Below are 21,727 nucleotides of genomic sequence, written 5' to 3' on the forward strand. Positions count from 1 at the left end.
GAAGACAATGAACGGGGTTGAATCGCAGGATGCAGCCACCCTCACAAGCTAACGTCAGTGCAGTGCTGAACGCAATCGAATGTTGCGAGAAATTACGCCCTTCGCGGGGCTGGGGTGCAGAAGGGTGCACCGAGGGACGAGAGAGAGCGCGCGCGAAAGGCAAAGCAACTCCCCCGCAGCTAGAGCGCCGCGCGGAGTGAAAAAGGACCTGGGAAGGAGGCGGCAACCACCACCCAAGTTGGGTCTGCCGGTAGGGAAAGAAAAACAAAAGGTGCGTGAAGTGATGATATGCAGGCAGATTGCAGGCATCAAAGGGGCAGGAAGAGGAAGAGTAGGAGAGAAGCGAGGTGAAGCGTGAATGCCCCTCTCCCTCCGCCTGCAACAACTGCGATCGCGTCGAAAGAAGACCCACCTTCTCTCCCCCCATCGCCGAGAGCCGTAATACAACTCGAAACATTTTCCCACGGTATGTCTGGTAGGGAGGAGCAACAGGATGCGCACCCAACGAGAGGGGATAGATAGAGACGCAGCGCAGACATAAAGGCTCTGGGGCATGCGCGGCGGCATGGACGGACATGCACACGCCGGTAACAAAGAGAAGAGCCCACGGGGCAGCATACGGATGTTTAGGAGTGAGTGGCGCACATTAGAGGGAACAAGAAGGAAAGGAGAAAGAGACAACGACAGAGACCCCAATGAGGTCCGAACTGGTGGAAGCGAAAAATCAGAAGACACACGAGCGAGCCTCGAAAACCGTCACACAGAGAGACACACACGGCAACTGTACAGCAAAGACAAAAGGCGCTATGGTCCGGGAGATACGAGGTCTGCCCTCATCCTACTCAAGTCATCACTCTCGCAGCGCGAGCTCACAACAGCGCATGATGCACAACCGTCATCTTAGTCCTTTCCCCCATAACCCGTTTCACATGTGCACTTAGTTTCCCTCCAGTCGGCGTTTCACGGCAGCTTTGCGCTTGCTATACACGCTCTCCAGCACCGACAGGCCCACCATCTCATCTACTGCCTGCAGTTCCTCCCTCCGCGCCGCCACATCGTCAAAATAGCCCCGGTCGGGTGAGTAATTGGGCCGCAAGTCATCTGGATAATAGTAGTTGAACACAAGAGCGTGCGCGGCCAAGTAGCCCAGTACCACACAGAAGATTGCCCAGTAGTACTCTTTCGTTTCTGCGCCAGCCTTTCCTTCGTGGTCGCGTTGGGTCGCCTCCTCCTCCGCCATCGCGGCCTGTTCATACTGCCCGCGCTCGGTCAGCTTCCGCTTGCGATACGCCAGTTCATCGCGGCTGCTTCGATGCGTAAGGGGGTGGTCCGTGAGTGTGTTGCTATGCATCGAGTCGACGTAGAGAGACGCGGGGGACTGACGCATCTCAAAGATGGCGTTCGTGCGCGTACTGAGGGAAGAGGAGAGGGCAGGGGAGGAGCCGCCAGTGGCACACTTGGCGCTGCCCGCCCTTGCGGCTGCTTTGGTACAGAGAGGAAGACACCGTCTCATACCCTCGATGATGGTCGACGTGGAGCAGGCGGTGGGGGATGGCTGGGTCGACGTTGGATTCACTTCTTGAAATTGCTGAAGTACCTCCGTTACCTAATTCTGCGGCTCGGTAGCGAGCACAGCGACAGTCGAAAACAAAGCAAGAACGGCTGTAGCAGGCAGTGGTGGGTCGGGAAAGGTCGACAAACAAACAAAAAAGCAATGCAGTCCGAGAGTCTTGTACTCTTCGCTATCTTGCGCTTCTTGAGGGCGTGGATGCCGTTCCCGCTCGACGCGCATGCGCCTCTCACGCAAGCTGGCACAAGACAGAAGAGCAACCTGACACACAAATGGTAAGAATAAGATTGAGAAATCGGAAAAGGACAATGCCGTGCAACTGTAGCTGAGGAAGAGCTAGCAGGAAGGCGCACACTTGTGGCTGCGCTGCATGGGGATGGGGATGTGGAGTTAGGAAGGGGCCTCTACACGCGTATAACGCCGGCGCAGGACAGGAGTGGGGAAGATGAAGTCAGATGTGCGAACCTGCCGTCAAGCTGGGGCGTGGAAGGTAGCGCGCGTTTTTCCCTCCTTCCCTCCCCTTTTTTTCCGCTATGTCGCACGGGCGGCCGCCGCTGACCACTCTTATCCGAAAGCACGTGAAAGCATAAACGTGACCTCTTGCGCTGCGCACGGTGCTGGCCGTCACACCTCCGGTCGCATGTGGATTCCACACGGTCGCTTCAGTCCCTTAACGAAGCCAGAATAGACGACAGGGAATAGAAAAGAGGGGTGTCCGAAAGATCACACACTGAGACATACACACAGCCACATACAGACATGGTGGAAGAGTTGAGCGGCGGTTCGGGTGGGGTGGGTGGGCAGCACCAGGGAGAAGAAACGCAATGCCCAGTCGCACTGCTTCTCGACCATGCTTGGTCACAACTACACTGAAGTCCTTCTATTACACTTCAGCCCTTCATGTTCTGGAGGACCGACATGGCGATTGGGATGACAAAGTACATCCAGTACTTCTGCAAGAAAGAGCGGTCGTCCACGGGTACTTCCACCTCTGTAGCATCCCCTTCCGCATTGCTCACCTGACGCTTCTCTGTCTTCGGCTTCCCTTTCGTGTTGGCTGCATTCTCCGCCTCCACCAAAGCCCTGAGGTCCTCGTAGCGCACCTTCCGTGCCACCTTCAGTGGTTGCACGAGGCCAACCTTGGTGTTCAGATGCACTGTCGGAAACAGTTTCTGCACGACGCTTCGATCGCACTCATCGCCTTTCTGCATCTTCGAGTGGAAAAAGTTCGTCTCACTGCTCACTTGCAGACCTATCAGAGAGGTGTTTGGGCCCGGAACAATCTTAATGTTCTCATGTAGCACCACGGTCTTGCTGTCTATGGCGTCGAAGCCACGGATCAGCGAGCACGGCGTGACCACAACCGTCGGGGCGCACTTGGGTACCGGCTTTCCCTCCTGGTACGGGTACGCGCGGTAGTACACAAGATCGGCAGCGGCAAAGCTGCTACGTTCCTCTCTGCTGAGGCTCACCTCGCCGGCCAGCTGTGTGGAGATGCGAGCAGGTGTCTGAGAAGAGAGATGTGAAATGGCGAAGGAGCCGACCTTGGCCCATTCGCCGTCACTGCCGATACGACGTTCCAGCACATAGGACTGCGACGTCGCGTGGGCCACGATGGAGAATACGAGGGCGAGCACGGTCAGCAACAGAGACACCGTCTTCCACAGCGACACCATGACTGCTGGAGGGTACACGGGAGGAGAACTGAGGTAAAGGGGTAGAGAGGAGAGACTTCCTGGCTCGGGAGGGAGAGAAGGGAGGTACCCTAAAAGACTATAGGGTGAGTCTGTGTGCGAGAGAGAGAGAGACAACACTCAGTACCACTCGCAGGCTACACGCGTGTCTTTACGTAGGAAGATGAGTGCTGTGTGTGGGTGGTCGTGTGTCGGTGGGAAAGATGACTGTAGGAACAGAGAGAAGAGCAAGACGGGAAATAAAGTGGAAGAAGAAAGTGATTTGACGGCGAGTGAGTGTTGCGATGAGCCTGAGAGAGCTCCAGTCTCCAATCTCTCTCTACGCCCCCACCTCTAGACAGAGGGGATCATCGCAGTGAATCTTCCTCGGTGACCTCGTTATCCCCACCCGCACATCTTGCAGAGGAGTGCCTCTCTCTCTCTCCCTCCCTCACTCGTGGCAGGCGACCATTCTTCACTAGATGAGAAAAAAAAAATTTTTTAGCCGTCTCAGCAACAGACGTCATTAGCGACAAGATACCCCACGTAGCAGCGGCAACAGCAGAAGTACAGGTACCGAGATGCGCTCCAGCATGTGCTCTTGCTGCTTCACTTTGACTCATGAACGCTGGAAGAACTCGCAGCTGTCGCTGGACTGTTCGAGCCTCTGCTGGGTATCAGTGTATGGTTGGTATGCTTTGCAAGAGGGGGACTTTGGTCTTGTGTGTGCACTTGCGTGCCTCCTCGTTGCTGAAGCGCTCTGCTCCTACGCTGCTGCATCCTCCAGCGTGGCAGCCTCTTCGGAAATCAGCATCAGCGGAAACACTACCGTGGCATCGCCTTGCACACGCACAACCTCCGTATCTTCTCTGAGCAGTCCACATGCCACGTCGTCAGCGAGGGCGCCGGAACTTACGCACCCATCGGCCTCAAGGCCTGTTGTTACCATGACAACAGCATCCATCGACACATTGCGCAGAAGCTGGTGCTTGGGAAGACCGCCGCCGAGTACGATGGCCAGATTATGGCCACTTCCCTTCGCTGCCAGCTTGCGCAAGCGCACAACGTCCACCAGCGGGTCCACGACGAGGCCCTTGTGCGAGAAGTTGTAGAAGTATACCATGTCTCCCATCGAGCCATCTGTGAAGGCTGGCGAAAAGACAGAGATCTTGTTCCGGTAGCACCAGTAGATCAGGCTGGAGGTGCACGTGTCAGGGTGGTTCGTTGCCATGGCGGCGCCCATGGCCTCAATGATCTCGGACGGAGCTGTGTGCGTCTTCCAGCGCGATGCCCGCTGCGCCTCGTGAACCGACGCCAGTACGGGTGTGAAGAAGTCCTCAAACCAGCAGTAGTTGTCGTTTGGCACGAGGAGGTTGCCGATGCGGTTGATGCCGCGGCGGCGCAGAGCGCGCCCGTCCAAGTCGAACCGGCCTAGCAGCGTGCTGCCACCGCACTTTATGACGTCCTCCTCAATGCCGCCGGCAGATGAGATGAAGCAGTCCACCAGTCGCTCGCGAGCCAAGTAGACAAACGTGTCGCGAAGACCAGATGAAATCATGTTGGACGTGTAGGCGAGAAAGACACGATCCTCCGGCGAGCGACGGTGAAGAATTTGCTGCAGAAGTTGGCGCGCACGGCCAATCTGAGTAGCCTGCAGACCAATTGTGGGCAGGCTCGACACAACAGCGCGGAGAGTCTCCTCCTGCGTCGTGTGCACCAGCGACTGGAAGTCGATGCCATGTACCTGCGCAGAGCTCTTCGTCGGCGACGAAGCGTCGCCCGATGCTGATACACTCGCTGATGAATTATCCTTGGCAGTGGTTCCCGTCTTCGTCGAGGTCGATTTTTTACGGGGCGCAGCCAACTCCTTCTTGGCTGGCTTGGGCGCTGAGTCAGAGGCAGCCATATGGCGATGTGACCGAAAAGAGGGAGCGTAGCGATGAAAGTGGATCGAGGACGCTAGTGATCTCGCGCACCTGCGCAAAGGGCTTCTCTGCAGTTCTCAAGCGGCAAAAAGAGCGTCTGGCAAGCAAGCAAGACGACTTCAAATCAAACAACACAGAAAAAGACGAAGAACAGCCAGACAACGTCCATTAAGGAGAGTGCGCGCCACATAAAGCTCGGCGTTGGTGACGAAAGGGACGGTAGAAATGGCGGCCTCAGGAATAGAGGACAGTGCGACGCAAAGCGAAAACAAGAGATGTACGGTTCTCGTTTCTGTAGACTGTCCGCTTTAATTGGGAGTAATGCGGGTTCGTGCAAGATGAACCGCACCGCTGCTCCACAGACTCTTTCAGAAAGCCGGTGAGTAATACAAGAGCGTAGGTGTCAGCCCCGTGACGCTCAGCATCGAACCTGCGTGAAAGGAAACGCACAAGAGGGGAAACGGCGAAAAAGGAGATGCGATTCCGGACAAGCACAAACGCACATACACCGTGGACGATATGCAACTGCGTCAGCGTGTGTTTGTATGCGCGTGTGCCGCATTATAGAGCAAACGTGGAGATAACGGTGGACTCAGCAGAGTTGCAAGAATAGGCTGATGTGAAACCGTTGTCCTCCGGAGAGAGAGAGGGGTCAACGATACCCTCAGCACTAACCCCCTGGTGACAGCAGCTGTTGTAGCAAGGGAGGTGGTCTGGCGTAGTAATCACTGGCCCCTCGCAGGAGGAAAAAGATGTCACGCACTAGCCACTGAATCAGTACGTGTGGCGCACACCATCCGCGCGCATCCCCACACAGAGAGAGAAAGAGAGAGACGCGCCTCTCCGCAATCCCCACTGGTTCTTCCACACCAGCGCACCGCCGTGCATCTATTTTCCCACATCCATCACTGCAACCCAGTTCGCCATTGTGTACCCGCCCCGTTTCACGGCGGCGCTGCCGTCACGGTGAGGTCTGTTCGGTACTCGACTTTTTCTGTTTCCTCTGTTTGTAGTTTAACGAAGAGCGCAGGGCAGACAAACACACAAGGGACGCACCCACGAGTTTACTCGAGATCGTCGTAACTGAACGCGGAACGGAAGAGAGAGGCCAACACAATACACGACACGAAAGTAGCTATCGAAAAAACAGATCGACCTCCTAAGTGGCTCACCAGCAAGCGCACACACCAACACTCGACATCCGAGACAACAGCAGCCATGCACCATGATCGACGCCCACATCTGACCTACCCGCACAGAGGTGAGGGATCAGGGAAGGGGAGGGGGGAGGCGTCGGCAGGTTGATGAGAGTGTACCGTGGCATGCATAAAGAGAGGGAAAATAACGAACAAAGCATGCGACACCAGCGCAGTCGAAGGGCCGTTCTTCGCTATGTGCCGGCATTGAGCAGTTCGAACCACTGCCGCATGGCGTCCGCGATGATCTCCGGCAAACTCTGAATGTCGCGGATGATAAGGTAGTAAGGAAAAGGAAAGTCCTCCATGTACGGACGGCGCACCACGCGTCCAGCTTGGAACTCAACAATCTGCATGTCCAGTATCGAGTTCGACTGGACACGCTGCAGTCGCGCCTCACGATCCGCCTTGAGGCGGCGCATGCGCTCGGCAGTGGAGAGGCCCTGCAACGACTTTGCTGTGAGTGGTGCGGCTACGACGGGGGCGGCAGAGGGTCCAGCACCGGGCATAGCGGCGTCCCCCTCAGTTGCTCTGATGTCTAGCAGCACGAACACAACCATCTGGTGGTTCTCCTCAGCCCTCACCATCAGCTGGCGCAAGTCGGCGCGGTTCTCCGTGATCTGACCGTCACCAATGATGAGCATAATCTGCTGCAGCTGCTGTGTTGTAGAGCGGGTCTGGCCGCGCATGCGGTCACGAGCGTCGTCGAGGTAGCCAAGCGTGGTCTCCAACAATAGCTTCATGTCGGTAGACTTCTGCTCAAACGTAATCTCGCTGAAGAGGCGCGGGCCGCTGTCTGCAAGGAACGGCTCCTCCAGCGGGTGCACCACGTGAGTCTCCTTGCCGAAGCACGCGACTCCGAACTCGCCCACCTCTAGCTGCTGCAGAGCCTTGGCAATGAGGGCCACTGCACGGCAGGATAGCACACCAGCGTTGTTGCACTGCATACTCAGCGAGTCGTCAAGGGCCAACAGTATTTGGTATGTGCGCTTGTTCGGCTTTGTGCGACGCAGCCAGATACGATCTTTTTTGAACTGAGAAGCGATGTACGGAATAACGCGCTTCATGTTGAGCCGCTTGCCGGTCTTGTAGTCTCCCTGGAGCTTATCAGCGAGCGTCGGAGCGAGGATGAGGCGGAGCTGCTCACATAACTGCTGAGAGAGGCCCTGCACCGCAGTCTCTTGCTCCAGCCACATCTGCCGGCCACGCTCAAGCTTCGCGTTCGCTTCTGCCGCAGCAGTTTGGTCATCCTGCTTGGTGCAGTCGTCGTTCTCCTCGTCCTCTGGCGCACTCATGTCCTCAGTGGGGACAGTCGTACGCACCTTCTTATTGGATCTCTTCTTGGATTCTGTCCCCGCCGTCGCCTTCTCCTCCAGTTCGGCGAGTTCCTCTTTGTTCTGGCGACGCTTACGGCGCGTATCTTGCGGAGTGTCAGCGGACTCATCCTCGTCACCACTCACGTCACTGTGGCTCTCCTCTCTCTCACCCGCATCTGCTTCCGTCGGCTTTGCCTCGGTCTGCTCAGCAGCAGCTAGGCCCTCGTGGTCGCCGTCTTCGTCCCAATCGAATTCTTCCATGTCCTCCTGCCCCTCCACCTGATCCAGTTTCGGTGGCTTCTCCATTTTGGGATCGTCCTGCTCATCCGTCACCTTCACGTGCTGGTTGAGGTTGAGCTGCTGCATCTGACGCTGATGCCGCTGCAGCGCCTCCTTGACGGCATGATACGGGTTGTGCTGGGAGCGGGTCTGCTCCGTGTTGTCGTGGCGCTGCGCCTGCTCGTTCTGATCCTGTTGCTTCTTCCAGTTCTGCCCTGCGTCGTCCTGCTCCTGCTTGGTGCCTGGCTGTTCCTCCTCGTTGGTGGCCTGCTCCTTTCGAACCTTGGCGGATGTATCCTTCTTCTTGTCTTTTTCCAGGTTCTCTGTGGCCTCGTCGCCCTCCTGATCATCCTGCTGACCACCCTCGTACACGTTCTCGTCGGGCCCATCGCTGGCGTCCTCCACGTCAGATACCTCACCCGCGCCGTCGCCGTCGTTCTGCTGCTCCACTTCCTCCTCGCCAAAATCGCTGCGCTCTGCGTCGGTTGCGGCGTCACTATCAACGTGATCCTCAGAGGCGGCGTCGCTCTCCTCCGCCTCCGTGTCCGCATCGCTGGAAAGCTTATCATCCCGCGCGCTCTCCTCGCGCTCGTCGCCCTCGGAATCGCTATGCTCGACCGAGTCGCCGCCGCTGCTGCCATCCTCGTCCACCTCACCTTTGGTGTCGTCTCCGACCACGTCATGCTCGCAGGAACGATCCTCATCGGCGTCACGAATTTCATCCGCCTTGTCGTCGAAGCCGCCGGTCTCTTCGTCGTCCTCGCGGTGCTCGTCGCCTTCCGCAAGGTCGTCCTCCGGCACCTCCTCGGCTACGTCGCCAGCATCCTCGCTCAGGTCATCCCTGTCGCCAGCGTCCTTCTTCGACTTTTTGCGCTCCTGTTCCGTGCTGTCATCAACATCACCCATTTCTCTCTCCGACTCTCCACCTTCCTCGTCATCCTCGCCGTCGCTCTCGCTACGTTGCCCCTTCTGCCCGTTGAAGTCCGTCTCCACATCCGCTGCTTTGTCCTCCTCGCCCTCATCCTTCTCGCCTTGCTGCTGCTCCTCCTCTGAATGCTCCTCCTTATCTTTCATGCTCATGAGCTGGTCCTCGTTTTCGATCTGGTCCGTGACGTCCTTGTCACCTTCACCATCGTCCATACCAGTGCCGTTCTGCTGTTGGCCGCCCTCACCCTCGCCCTCGCCGTCCTCTGGTTCCTCGTCCTCGGTCTTGCAGAAGCCCTTCTTGAGGAGCACTGTGAAAAGTCGTGCGACGACAACGCCAAAGGAGCACTGCGCCTCCAGCACAGCCGCCCACGCAGCGCGCGCGCGCTGCACCGCACCGCGACACGCACAAAGCAGTTGCAGCAGCTCCGCCCTCTCGCCCTCGGCAAGTGTACACACGTTCAGCGCCGCCGGCCTCGTTACACCGACCGCGGTTGTCACACCCTCAGAGCTGGCAGGCGAGGTGAGGAGATCATCGAGTACTGGCATGAGCCTCTGCAATGTCTCGTGAACCACCGCGCTATGTAAGGTGTAGCGAGCGTAGACAGCTGACTCACGCTGCGGCGTACCGGCGTCAGAATCGGAGTCGCTGTGTCCGCACGCCTTCGCCTCTGCGTTTATCGCGGTCGTCATCGATGGCGTCCGCACATCTTCCTCGAGCGCCACGCCCTCACCCTCACCACAGCTGACGAGAGCATCGCTCACTTCCTCGATAGTGTGGCGCAGTCGTTGAGCCCAAGGCTTAGGCAACTGCTCGGTGCGACGCCGCTTTGCCTCTGTGGGGAGCCGTTCGTCCTTCTGCGTCGGGGGCTGCTCATGGCGCGAGAGAACATCAGTCAGGGCGTCGACGAGAGGCTTCGCAGCAGCAGCAATGTGGGCGACACCACACACCTGGATGCGGCACACCACACCCAGCGCGCGCTGCAGCACGTCGAAGTAGGACGTGGAAATGCCAGGCGGCACTGCAGACGTGGTGGAGCGGCGCAGCGGCTCCTGCGAGGCGCAAATAGCCCACAGCTCATTCGAGATGGCCGCCAGCTCGTGCACTAGTCCACGAGCCTCTGAGGTGTTCTCAGCGAACATATGCGGCTGCTGCATCATCCATACCAGGCCACTGCACACGGACTGAAGAAGGCAACCAACCTCGAGAGCGTCATCGAGGAGAACGCGCGATACATCGTGGCTCACGGCACCTCCATAGGCGTCGTCGTCAGAGGACAAAGCGCTGTGCTGCACGACGATATCCAGCACGATCAGCTGCTCATGTAGGTGAAATAGCTCGCACAGCGTGGCTGCCACGTGCACGGCATTCGCGAAGAGGCTCTCGACTATGCCGGTTCCTCGCTTCGCCTGGGCTGCAGAAAGATCGTGGTGCGGCTTCCTCTCCACCTCGCGCAGCCGCTGCAGCCAGCGAGCAAACCGATACTGCTCCGCCGCAGCGACGCTGAGACGGGCAACTGCGGCTGTCTGGTCGCGGTACGTCTCACGACACCCCAGCAGCGCCACAGTTGTGGAGAACAGGACCTCCCAGGAGCCGACTTGGTTCTCGTGCGTGTGCGGTACGCCGGCCTCAGAGAGTCGGTCGAAGAGTGTCTTGAGGGCCCGCACCTTCATTTGATTTGGTGTCTTGGGCTGCTGGAGGGCCGTCACGTTCTCGATCACCTCGTGAGCGGCGTCTCGCAAGAAAGCGTGGGCCCGGTCGAGGTACACGTTTCCGCTAAGCAACTGGAGCGGTGGATCCTCCGCCGTGGCAACTGCCTCTATGGCTGGGTCATCTGTTGCGGCAGAGACAGCTTTGCCGTTGCGTTTCCGCTTGCTGCCCTGCTTCGCACTCTTGCCAGCAGTCTCCGCCGGCTTGCTTGCTTTCTTTGCCTTCTTGGACTTGGAGTCCACCTTTACCGGCAGAGTAAAACCAAGGGAAGCATCGTCCTCGCACCGTTGCTCCTCAGCCGTGATGACTGCAAGGACTGGGGTTCGCAGTGCCTCTTCCAGGGTGCCGAGCACGCGCGCCATCTTCATATGCGACTTCTCAGCAGTGGCGCGCACGGCGTAGTAGTTGGCGTCTTCCCAGCGCATAATTTTGGCAAACTCCGCAATGTCCTCCTCGATCGACTGCACAGCCTTGTCTCGTTGCTGCTGGACGAGCGGCTCGAATTGGGCAAAGAAGTCGCAGATGTGCAGCACCGTATTAGCCAGCGGAGCGGGCGCCCTCTCTGCCACGAGGAGCTGAAACCCAAATCCCTGTAGGAGGCGGAGTCGCACACTGAAGTCGCCAAAGGTCGCATCCCACATGAACTTCGAGGCATGCTGAAAGGAAGCGCGGCAGCGTCGTAGCATCGGCGTCTCGGCGCCCAACGTAGCTACTGTGTCGCTGTCTTCTCCATCTGACTCGGACGCCGCTGCTTCACCGAGCAGAAGGTCGTAGAGCGTAAACCACTGCTGCGCTGCCTGGAGCTCCAGCTCAGTGCGCTTTGCCTGAAAAACGTGTGCCCAGCAATGCAGCTCCAGCCGACGCCAACGCAGCACAAAGGAGGAAAGTTCTTTCATGTGGCTCATCAGCGAGACCTCGTGCGACGCGTTGCGCTCCCATTCGTAACACTCCCGCAGCAGCACCTCGCAACCTGCCATCACCTTCATCAGTGGGGTACTCATCGCCGGAAGTGCAGCAATCCTGTGGCCGATGCGCAGGCACCGCTGCAACGACGGTGTGTCAGGGTACTGCTCGGCAAGTCGCTGCACGGCATCGAGCAACGTCTGCAGAGGGATGCTGAAACGACTCAGCTCGTACACGTCCGTGTCGAGGAAAATGTTGAAGCCAGCCTCCTTCCGTTCCTCCAGCGAGACGGCTGTGCCCCGCATCTCCGCGCTCAGTAGTGAGACACGAGCCGCAAAGCCATTCAGAAGAAGCTGTTCCTCCACTCCCTCAGCCCCGGATGTGCTGCCGCTTGACACCGGAAAGGTATGTAGCTCCGCGGAGAGAGCGTCAAAGCGGCGCTGAAACGCGTCAAGCAGCTCGGTGGACTGAGGCAATGCTGCGCTGCATTCACTGGAGTCCGTCGCTGCCTCCTCCAAGCGGCAAGAAATAAGGCGCCAGTAGAAGGTTCGGTGCACCTCGACGAGGTGGCGTAGGTAGAAGCCATTCCTCTCCTTGAAGAGGATGCGGGCAAACTTGGCGCGGCGCCCCTCCAGCTGCTCCTCCGTCTTTTTACTCTCCGACTGCTCTGCCGCGTCGTCCTCGAGCGCGTCGATGCTGAACTCAGCCTCGTAGCTCGGAAATAACTCCTTCAGCTTGCGCATCAGCTTTTCATCGTCGCCCTCAATCACGGTGGCCTTCTCCTTGTACATCACTGCGAACTGGTCGGCCTGGCGCTCCTGTGCCTCCCACTCCTTGATCTGGCGGAACAGGGAGCGGTACTGGGCGAAGACGTCCTCGATAAAGTGGCAGCTCGTCCCCTGCGGGGCAGTGCCGGAGAGCAGAGAGAGGCACGAGTCCAGGTAGGTGACGCGGTGGCGCAGCAGGGATGAGGTGTGCTGCAGTGGGGGCATCGGCAACGTGTGCACCAGGGGAGATGGAAACTGCAACAATCGCAGCGTGTCGGCACGGCTGAAGAGAGTGCGTGATAGCGCCGAAGAGTCGGCCGAGGCGGCGGCAGCGAGCAGACGGAAATCCGTGGCACAGCTAGCCCGCGCAGCCATAGAAGCGAGCAGCGCCGCCTCGGCAAAGTTCACTGTCACGTCTTCGTAGCCACCGTACTCGGCTAGTAGCTGCATCACCTGCTCGTAAAGCAGGTCACTCCACATCTCCCGGCTGGCAATTATCTCCGCGGCAGCAGCCGCATCCAAGCCACCGGCAGACACCGGTGGCATCTCGAACAAACCGAGCACACGCGCGTCGGAGAGTAGTGTGGTGCTCATCTGGTACAGCTGCCGGATCAAGGTGGCATACTTCATCCCAGTGGAATCTGGGCGAGTGACATACTTGCGTTGTGACTGCCGCAGAAGCTCCTTCTCCTGTGCACGCAGCGCCAACAGCATCTCGCGTTGGGAACTATGGTGCCGGAGCGCGAGCTTCTCGGCCCAGGCAAACGCTCCATCAAGCCGGTCGAGAAGCTCCAGCTCCTCAGTGGCTACCATTCGCTTGCACTCTCGCCGATACATCGGATCCACCGGGGACTGCGGCAGCAGTAGGCGGCACTTGAGGACCCAGAGAAGCGTTACGGCAGAAAGCATGTCTGCACCGTCGCATTCACTGCTTCGGAGTCGGCGCAGAAGAGAGGCCATCAGCGTCTTCTGCCTCTCAAGCACCAAAGACGGCATCGGTGCAGCGGATGCAATGGCCGTCTCCGCCTGGCTAAATACGGAGAGTCGAGTGAAGGTCGCGGCAGAGGTATGGAATGGCGGCAGCGGAGTCGGCACGCAGGAAGCAAAGCCTTGGAAGCAGGCGCACAGCACTCCCACCAACTCCCGTTGCGAGTTGGTCGCCCACTCCTCCAGCGGTGAGGCAGCCGCTAAAGGACAGACCTGCAGAAACGTGGTGAGGCCAGCCAGCGCTTGCAGACGTGAGTTATCGGTGCGGCCGATGTCGATGACAGGCACCTGCGCACCATAGCGCACGCACTCCGCCGCGGCCACCGCCCACGCACCGGCGAAGAGGTGACGCGTGCCGTCGACGCCGTGGCGACTGGCAAAGCGACTCACGAGCAACGGCGTCAGCTCCGCCAGGACCTCCGTCGTATCTGCCGGTTTGGTGGTAAATAGCCGGTGCACGCCGCGCCAGAGGGCCAGCTCAAGGTCCGCAAAGAACGGCAAACGGGTTGTGTACGTGTCAGCGAAGGTGACCATCCGAGTCTGCAGTGCAGGGAGAAGGTGATGTACGGAATGCACAGGAGTCTCCGCTGCCACGCTGGCGTATGTGGCTGTTGTGGTGCGAAGGTACAAGAGTTGCTGAAGACATGCAAAGCCTTCGCGGAATGCTGCAGACTCCCAGAGGCGGTGAAGTAGTGCCTTCGACTCGACCACTGAGATCGATTCGGCTGTTGGTCCTGCAACTGGGTCACCTGAAGTCTTCGCAGCGGATGCCGCACTCGCGGCCGTATTCCACGCCTGCAGCAGCTGTCGCTCCTCTGTCGTCGTAATATGGGGAGTGGGCGCATAGCGGTGCAGCGGGGCTTTGCCGCCCAGTAGCGGGAAGGGGAGATCGAGGTGCTGCTGAAGCGAGTCCAGAAAGGTTTTGGCGGCCTTAACCAGCGCCATGGCGTGAGGCATCGGTGGATTCATCTTCTCGGCAGCCTTGCACACCAGCACCGTGTAGGTGACGAGGGGGATGTAGTTGTCGGTATGCACACCGTACTCCTCGTTGGCATGCTGGACCACGAGTCGCGCAAACGGGGCTGCGAGGCGAAGAAGCTGCTGAAACGTCACGGGTGGCACAGCACTCTCACTGTGGTTTGCAAATGCCGCCTGCAGTACGCCGCACAGATGCACCAGGGAGTTGTTCACTAGGGTGGAGCTGACCACCTGCATCCGCGAGCCCCAAAGCGCCGCAAGCACATCCGCGTGAGGACCAAATAGAAGGACAGCACGTGTGAACAGCCCCGCGAGCATCGCTGGCGAGCAAAAGTCCGTCCTCACCACCGATAGAGCGCACTGGGCAAGTTCAGCTGGGAGGCGGCGACTTATCCACAACCGACGGGTCTCTGTGACTGCGTGGAGAGGAATGCTGTCATTGCACTGCTCCAGGACGAAACACAGCACCAAGTCCCCCAGTCGGTGACGATTGGCGAGGGTGCGCTGCTGTTTCTCCTCCTGTATTCCTGATTCCGCGGCGTCCCTCATGTCACTCTCGGTCCCGCTAGCCAACTCCATAAGAAGCCGCTGCAGCGCAAGAGCAGCACGGCCAACGCGGCGGCATACAAGAGCCTTCGCCACTAGGTCGCTGGCGGCGGCGGCCTCCTCATCCTCGGAGGCATCAGCAGCCGTGTCAAACATCTCATCACCCCAGCCACCCAGCCGCAGTGCGCCCAGCACCTCCACCGCTTCGTCAGCACAATACGCAGTGTTGTCCTCGTCGGTGTCGCCGTCCATCATGCGGCGTAGCAACTCGAGCAGCTTCGGCTTGAAACCAGTCCAGTGTCCACTGCGGTTGTGGATGTAGCGGTACAGAATCAACCTTTCCAAGTCGCCAGCAAGGCTGGTGGGTCGTAGCAGGGAGCTCGTCCGCAGCAGCGTGAACACACTTGGTGCCCCGGCAGACAGTGCGTCGCTGAGCTGCCCAGACCTGGTGTGCTGGGAGTCAGCATGGAAGCCAACATCAACAAACGTGTGGTGGTACCGCAGCAAACGGGAGAGCAAGCACACTGGAGGTGGGCTCAGTGATGTCATAGGGGGGGTCGCTTTGTCTGCGCCCTTGACATCTTGCGACGATACGTGCCGCTCCTGTGCCGCGACGGATGCGTTGGCGCTGAGGGCAAGGCTCTCCGCAGATGGGATTGCCACCGGTGCCACGTACAGCTCAACGGCGCGGTTACGCATGGCACGCGAGATCTCGCCGTAGCGCGGATTCAGCGTGGCAAAGAGACGGAAGCGAGGGTGCGGCCGAATCACACGCACCTCATTGTTCACGATACCCTGCTCATTCACACAGAGCACACCATTCGGCTCAACGAGTGGGTTAAGTCGATCCAGCACGCTCGCGTTGCAGTAGTTCACGTTATCCAAGACGAGCCAGTGTCCCTGCAACATCGCCTCCAGCACGAGAGAGTCACGCCACTCAAACTCGCCTTGCTTTCCCTCCACCTGATCGAACCCACCCAGCAAGTCCACTGTGTCGCAGCTCGCGGTCATGGAAAAGGTTACCAGCTTTGCCCCAGCAAGGGCGGCGGTGGTGCGCAGCGTAAAGGTCTTGCCGGCGCCGGAGGGGCCGACCAGCAAGGCAAACTGATTCTGCTCAACGCACACAAGCAATGACTTGATAAGATGCGCCTGTGAAGGAAGGAGCATCAACGAGCTGAGTTCCTGTGCGTCTGAGGCACTGATGGCGGCCGTTTCGCGCCGAGTGAGTAGCTGATGAGCAAAATACACGGCACCGTCATGAATAAGGAAGTCAGAGTCGCACCCATCTCCCACGTCTCTTTCCACCTCTGCCTTGGAGAAGCACGACTCGAGCACCAGGCGGCAACGCGCCGCGTCCTCGTCGGTGCGCATGCGCTGAAGAAAAAGCATGTCGGCAAACGATGTCGGTCGCTGACGCGCCTCGTACGACTGCAGAAGTTTCGCCCAGCGCAGCACATCGCGCAGGTTGAATTCCCATGGGCTCCCCCGCAAGCCGTAAGCTCGGCGTACCATCGTGTCGTGCTGCAGTTGGCCCACAAAGTCAACCATGCGCCGCAGCGTCGCCTCTTCGATGTCGGGGCAAACTGCTTGAGCAATCACAATCAGGTCGCTCATCTCGAATGGTTCGACGTGAACCTTGATGAAGCGATTGATGAAGCTGCCAGGCAGGCCTTTTCGGCCGCCACCCTCCAGCAGCGGGTTTTGGCATGCGAACACACGAAAGTCCGCGTGCGCGTGAAACTCCTCGTTCAGCTCAGGGATAAATACTGTGGAGCGGTGGTCGAGCAAGGCGTTCAGGCCCTCCAGCACCGACTGACTCGCCAGGTTGAGCTCGTCTAGAATCACCCACGAGCCCTCCTTCAGGGAGCGCAAAAGAACGCCGTCCGACCATGCGAATTGCGGGCCCTTCACACGACTTCGCTCGTCGCGTAGCTGCTGCCGCTCCAGTTCATCTTCTACCGTCGCGAACGACTCCTTTCCCTCTGCCGAACCCGCGGCCTCCCCCTGCTCAGCGACACCACCAGGACTCGGCAGATAGGTACCAAAGAGGTCCATGATGTCCGTCTGCTCGCTCAAGTTAATGCGCACCACCGACCGACCCAGCGCGCAGCCGAGCGCCTCCACGATGCTGGTTTTGCCAACGCCAGGACTACCCTCCAGGAGAACTGCCTTTTTGACGAGGCTCGCCCGCATTAGCTTGGACAAATTACGTCGCGTGGCCGGGGCGCCAAAGAAGAAGCGGCTCCTCATAGATGGCGGCAGCTGCGGCTCGGTCATGCTCTCACACACCTCCCAGAAAGGCTTCGCAAGCAGAGCTTTGAAGTCCACCGGCGTGCTCCCGGACTGTTTCAACACCTGCAGAGCCTGACACGTGCAGCTGCGCTTCATCACCGCGCACGACGCCTCCGACTGCCCGGTGCCAACCCCGATGCCATCGAGAATGACAGCGTCGAGTCCCTGTAGAAAGGCGACCTCTGGCGGGCATCGGCCATGGGCGGCATTCATGAAAGATACCCAGCTGATGATGTCACGGATACTGATGTGCTGTGGTGATCCCGATGTAGGAGTCAACTGCGAGACGTTGCAGAGAACTGTCGCCATGTGAGGGGCCCACAGAGCCAGCTCCGCCTTCAGGCGACGCGAGAGAATCATGGCCACCTCCGTTACGTCTGTAGTGGGGCGGACGTAGATCTCTGTGAAGCGGTTGCGGAGGGCAGGCGACAACTCCTTCTTGCCAAAATCACCACCAGGATTCATGGTTGCCATGACGAGGAACCGCTCATGCGCCACGATGTAGTCGGCGCTGCTCTTCTCTGCCAATGTCACGCTGCGCGATGGCTCCAGCACGCTGTTTAGTCGCTCCAAAACGCTGTCCTCCGTGAGCGAAATCTCATCAAGCACAAACATGTCACCGTCAAGCATGCTCTGTACTAGCGGGCCGTTGCGCCACTCAAACAGCGCCTGATCGCGCCGATCTGGTGGACAGGGTCGCAGACTGCCGAGAAAATCCGCTGCTTCTGTGTGCTGGTGGCAGTTCAGGATGTGGAGCGGGATGCCAAGCAGTGCCGCCCACAGCTGGCATACTGTGGTCTTACTGCTCCCAGTTTCACCAACGAGCAGGACTGGCTCCCTGTGCTCCAGGCAAACACCCACAATCGTGAATAGGCGCTGCATCGACTCCGTCCAGACGATTCTGAACTCATCAATGGCACCGCCCTCAATCTGAGTAAAGTACTGCTGCACAAACGGCCAGTGTGATGGGCGATAAATGAAGTTGTCCCTCAGGTCCGTCTTGATCACTGACTCGATGACATCTCGCACGATCTGACGCTCGCTTGACTTGCGGCACCGCTCTCCCAAAAGCAGAAAGCCGTGTTCCGCTAGCTGCTGATACGTTACCGGCCGCCGCTCCGCCCACCGAAATAAATCACGAGGCGTGATGAAGCCATGACGACCGGCAAAGATCTGCGAGTTCTGACGATGGATTTGCAGTGCTGTCATCACCTCTACCATTTTATCGGCAAAGCTCTGGGGAAGCGAGTAACGGTGACACAAAATAGTGCTGATCTCCGTCGTTGGAATCTCGTCCACAGTAATTTCGAGAAAGCGGTTTCGAAAGGCACGAGAGAGCATCTTTCGGCCACTGTAAATCCCTGCAGGATTCTGTGTCGCAAAGATGCGAAGCTGCGGGTGAGGCTTGATTGTTTCTTGTGTGTCAGGAACAAACAGTTCGCAGTTGTCATCTAGAAGACGGTTAAGTGCTTCGAGCACGTCGGTTGGCGCAAGGTTCAGTTCATCCAGCACCACCCAGTAGCCGTGGCGAACAGCGTTCACAAGAATGCCGTCAACATAGCGCAGCTTTCCGAGCTCATCAGTGATGTAGTGGCCCAGGTACTCCTGAATCTCAGTGCTGTCGTGGTTGTTGATACGCACAAACTTGTTGCCAGTCAGCTCTGCCAGATACTTCACCATGGAACTCTTGCCGGACGATGTGGGGCCCTCGAGCAGCACCGGGTAATTTGCAAATACTGCGCGGCTGAGATTTTTTAGGTGGTCCTTCACACTGTCGGTGATGATGAACGCCTCATCGCAGTACAGGGACTCAGTGCCAGCAGGAATCCACATGTGCTCGTATGCAATAAATGTTCCGTTCTTCGGGATGGCCGGTAGGGTGGGTGAGCTGGGACGCTTGCCGCGGAAGATGTTCTTCACAATGAGCTGCTCCACGACCACGTGAAACTGGCGTTGAAGGGGGGTCGCAAACCCAAGAAGTAGACCGTCAAACAAGGCAATCGTGAAGCCGTAGTGCGGCGTGGCACGGCGCACATAGGAGAGAGCGCGTGTAAGCGTGCGCAGACTAAATGATGGTGCTTTCGATTCACTGTCCAAGGAACAGAGCTTCGTTTTCGCATTGCTCACGCAGTCGAGAAAAAAGTCCGTAATCTCATCTACCTTTGCGTCTGCCGTGAGGAAGCCGATGTATTCTTTTACCACAATGCTAATGTCGTTTCGGTTAAACGGCTCGCTCACGTAGTACTCAACGAACCGCGAGCGCAAAGACGGGGGCAAATCTTTTTTACCAACGTCGGTGGGTGGATTCATGTTCGCAAAAACGTGGAAGTTCTTATGGCGCATGATTGGCTCTGAAGAATCCTTGTCCGTGAGAAAAAGACGGTCGACATCGCCAAGCACTGAAGAGACGCGCTCCAGAACCTCGGTAGTAGCCAGATTGAGCTCATCCAGCAGAATCCAGTGACCCTCACGCCACGCCTTGACAAGAGAGCCCTCCTCGAAGTGAAACGCGAAGTTCGTTTTTGTCTTTTCCACAGTGTCCAGTAGCTCTTTGGAGCTTTGCTCTAGATCCTTCCATTGTTGCAGCAACGGTGCAGCGTACACTACCTTTGCGTTCTTTTCCTTAAAGGAGGTGCATCCCTTGATGATCTGATTCAGCGCACGCTCCCACTTTCGGTCATTGATAGACCGCTGCAGAATATTAAGAAATTGTGCGTTCTTCTCAACGTTAAAGCACGTGGCAAAAAGATCCGTAAATCCGCTGTACAGGTCTCGCACCGTCACCCCGACATCCAACGGCTTCCATCCGCCCATAAAATCTGATGTGTCTGTCTGCTGATTGAGATTGTGAACGACTAGCGTCTGTCCAAGCTGATCCGCTAGGTACTGCACAATAAACGTCTTCCCCACGCCTGTTTCGCCAGTAAGAAGCACATATTCATGTGATTCTACGGCCGCTGCGAGCCTCTCCAAGAGAGACATGGCGTGCGTAGTTGGTGCAAATGCAACGCGGCTTTCACGCGAAAGCCCATACACACTAGAAATGAGCGGAATGCAGACTCTTCCTACTGAGTACAAGTCCACAGTAAGTGACTCCTGTGGTCTGCACTCCAGAACAAGAGGCTCAGCAATATTGATCGGTACACCGCAAGCTTCCGAGATCATCCTCAGCACCCCAGTACGCTCATTTCCGGGAGGATACTTCGCTACGAGGCAGTCAAACGCCTCTTTCACCATCGTCTCGCGCGTGCGGGATGAAATAAAAGCCGGTGTACTTTTGCTATTACCATTATCAATACAGGGCGTGTTTGACAACCGCTTACTTACTCGTTTACTCCACCGCAACAGATTCTGTAACCCAACGAGACTTGCGCCATATGTTGGAGAGACCAGCGTAGTCAGACTTTGAATGATAGACAAGGGAACGTTGTTGTATGTGTGGTTAACAATTGTGCACATATCTTCCGCTGCCAGGTTTTCCATAATCACGGTGCCCCAAAGCTCAGCATAAGGTACAGAGTTGGACTTGCGTGTGAGAAGGGCTGCACCGGAGGAAAAGAGCTGCTGAGTCGCAATCAACTTAAACCCGCCGTGTGCGCGCAGAAACTTGTTCTTATCGGGAATAAAGAGGGTCGAGCTTTCAAGGAGGGAAAGGAGTACAGCAAAGACATCGAACGAAGCGAGATCGATATCCTCCATGAGAACCCAATACCCCTTCTGCACAGCAACTGTCAGCGGTCCCGGTACCCATTGGAAGGCTCCAGGTGTCTGAGTCGCGCTAAACTTGCCGAGAAGATCCTTGCTGTCAAATGTGTCGTCCACATTCACTTGAATCATCGTCTCCTTAGTCGCATACTTCTCTGCGAGATGCAAAACAGATGCACTCTTTCCACATCCAATCTCGCCTTGGATAAGGACTGCATTGCTGGTCTCCAGTGCCAGCTGAATGCTCTCCAGATTCCGCGCCACCGTCGGCGTAATAATCATCGCTAGAGCAACCGCCCAAATTCGGTGACTACGGCCAAATGAAAAAGGTTGAGAAACGTGATTTGAGAAGTAAAAGCGTCACGAAAAAATGGATTCGTAGAGGGAAAATGAACCAGTTTAACGACATGTAGAAACGAAGGTCATGAAAGGCAACACCATCTCTAGGCATCGCAACAAAAGGACTCTTCCTTGTTCTTGAACTTTGTAACGACGACCTACTAAGCGCTGAGGAGGCAATAAGCAAGTCACCGACTGCAGTATGCGGAACTGATTTTGCTAGATAACAGTCATACAGATGATCTAGATCGCTCTAGCGGGGAGTTTGTAATGCGAGGAATAATAGCTATGTATGGTGTTTCATGGACAGCGCATCTGGTGCAATAACAAGTCAATGAGGTATAGGTGACGTAACCCTTCTTGCAATGCCTCCAACACTGACCAGTGTTTCTCAGTATTAGCCCTCTATTGATCCGGAGAAACCGCTTCCTGTAAACTAGAAGGCAGCGCATTTGTGCAGGGGATGTGTTCTGAGAAGAGATTGCAAAGCTCGCTGCAGCGCTTCCGAAAAAAAGGTGGGACACACGGTTGCGCGCAACCAGTTCTCTGCGGCGCAACGAGAGTGACCATCAACGATGGTGGTGCACTGTGCGAACAAGCATCTGAAGTGCCACAA

At 57.5% G+C, this 21,727-nt stretch overlaps 4 protein-coding genes across 4 annotated transcripts; all 4 read right to left on the reverse strand.

The window, feature by feature from the left end:
• Positions 1–937: 937 nt before the first annotated feature.
• Positions 938–1,387, reverse strand: LPMP_204450 (hypothetical protein; the record flags this gene model as incomplete). The annotated part of the gene is made up of 1 exon (XM_010700343.1): positions 938–1,387. The coding sequence occupies one exon, from the start codon at positions 1,385–1,387 to the stop codon at positions 938–940; it is 450 nt and encodes a 149-aa protein (XP_010698645.1).
• Positions 1,388–2,460: 1,073 nt separating this feature from the next.
• On the reverse strand, positions 2,461–3,246 carry LPMP_204460 (hypothetical protein; the record flags this gene model as incomplete). The annotated part of the gene is made up of 1 exon (XM_010700344.1): positions 2,461–3,246. One exon carries the CDS (start codon positions 3,244–3,246, stop codon positions 2,461–2,463), a length of 786 nt encoding a protein of 261 aa, XP_010698646.1.
• A 763-nt stretch (positions 3,247–4,009) lies between these two features.
• LPMP_204470 (deoxyhypusine synthase, putative) lies at positions 4,010–5,149 on the reverse strand (the record flags this gene model as incomplete). Its single annotated transcript, XM_010700345.1, has 1 exon — positions 4,010–5,149. One exon carries the CDS (start codon positions 5,147–5,149, stop codon positions 4,010–4,012), a length of 1,140 nt encoding a protein of 379 aa, XP_010698647.1.
• A 1,409-nt stretch (positions 5,150–6,558) lies between these two features.
• On the reverse strand, positions 6,559–21,054 carry LPMP_204480 (dynein-related ATPase, putative; the record flags this gene model as incomplete). The annotated part of the gene is made up of 1 exon (XM_010700346.1): positions 6,559–21,054. One exon carries the CDS (start codon positions 21,052–21,054, stop codon positions 6,559–6,561), a length of 14,496 nt encoding a protein of 4,831 aa, XP_010698648.1.
• Positions 21,055–21,727: the final 673 nt, after the last annotated feature.

Source organism: Leishmania panamensis (assembly GCF_000755165.1).
Source record: "Leishmania panamensis strain MHOM/PA/94/PSC-1 chromosome 20 sequence".
Taxonomy (NCBI): Eukaryota; Euglenozoa; class Kinetoplastea; order Trypanosomatida; family Trypanosomatidae; genus Leishmania; species Leishmania panamensis.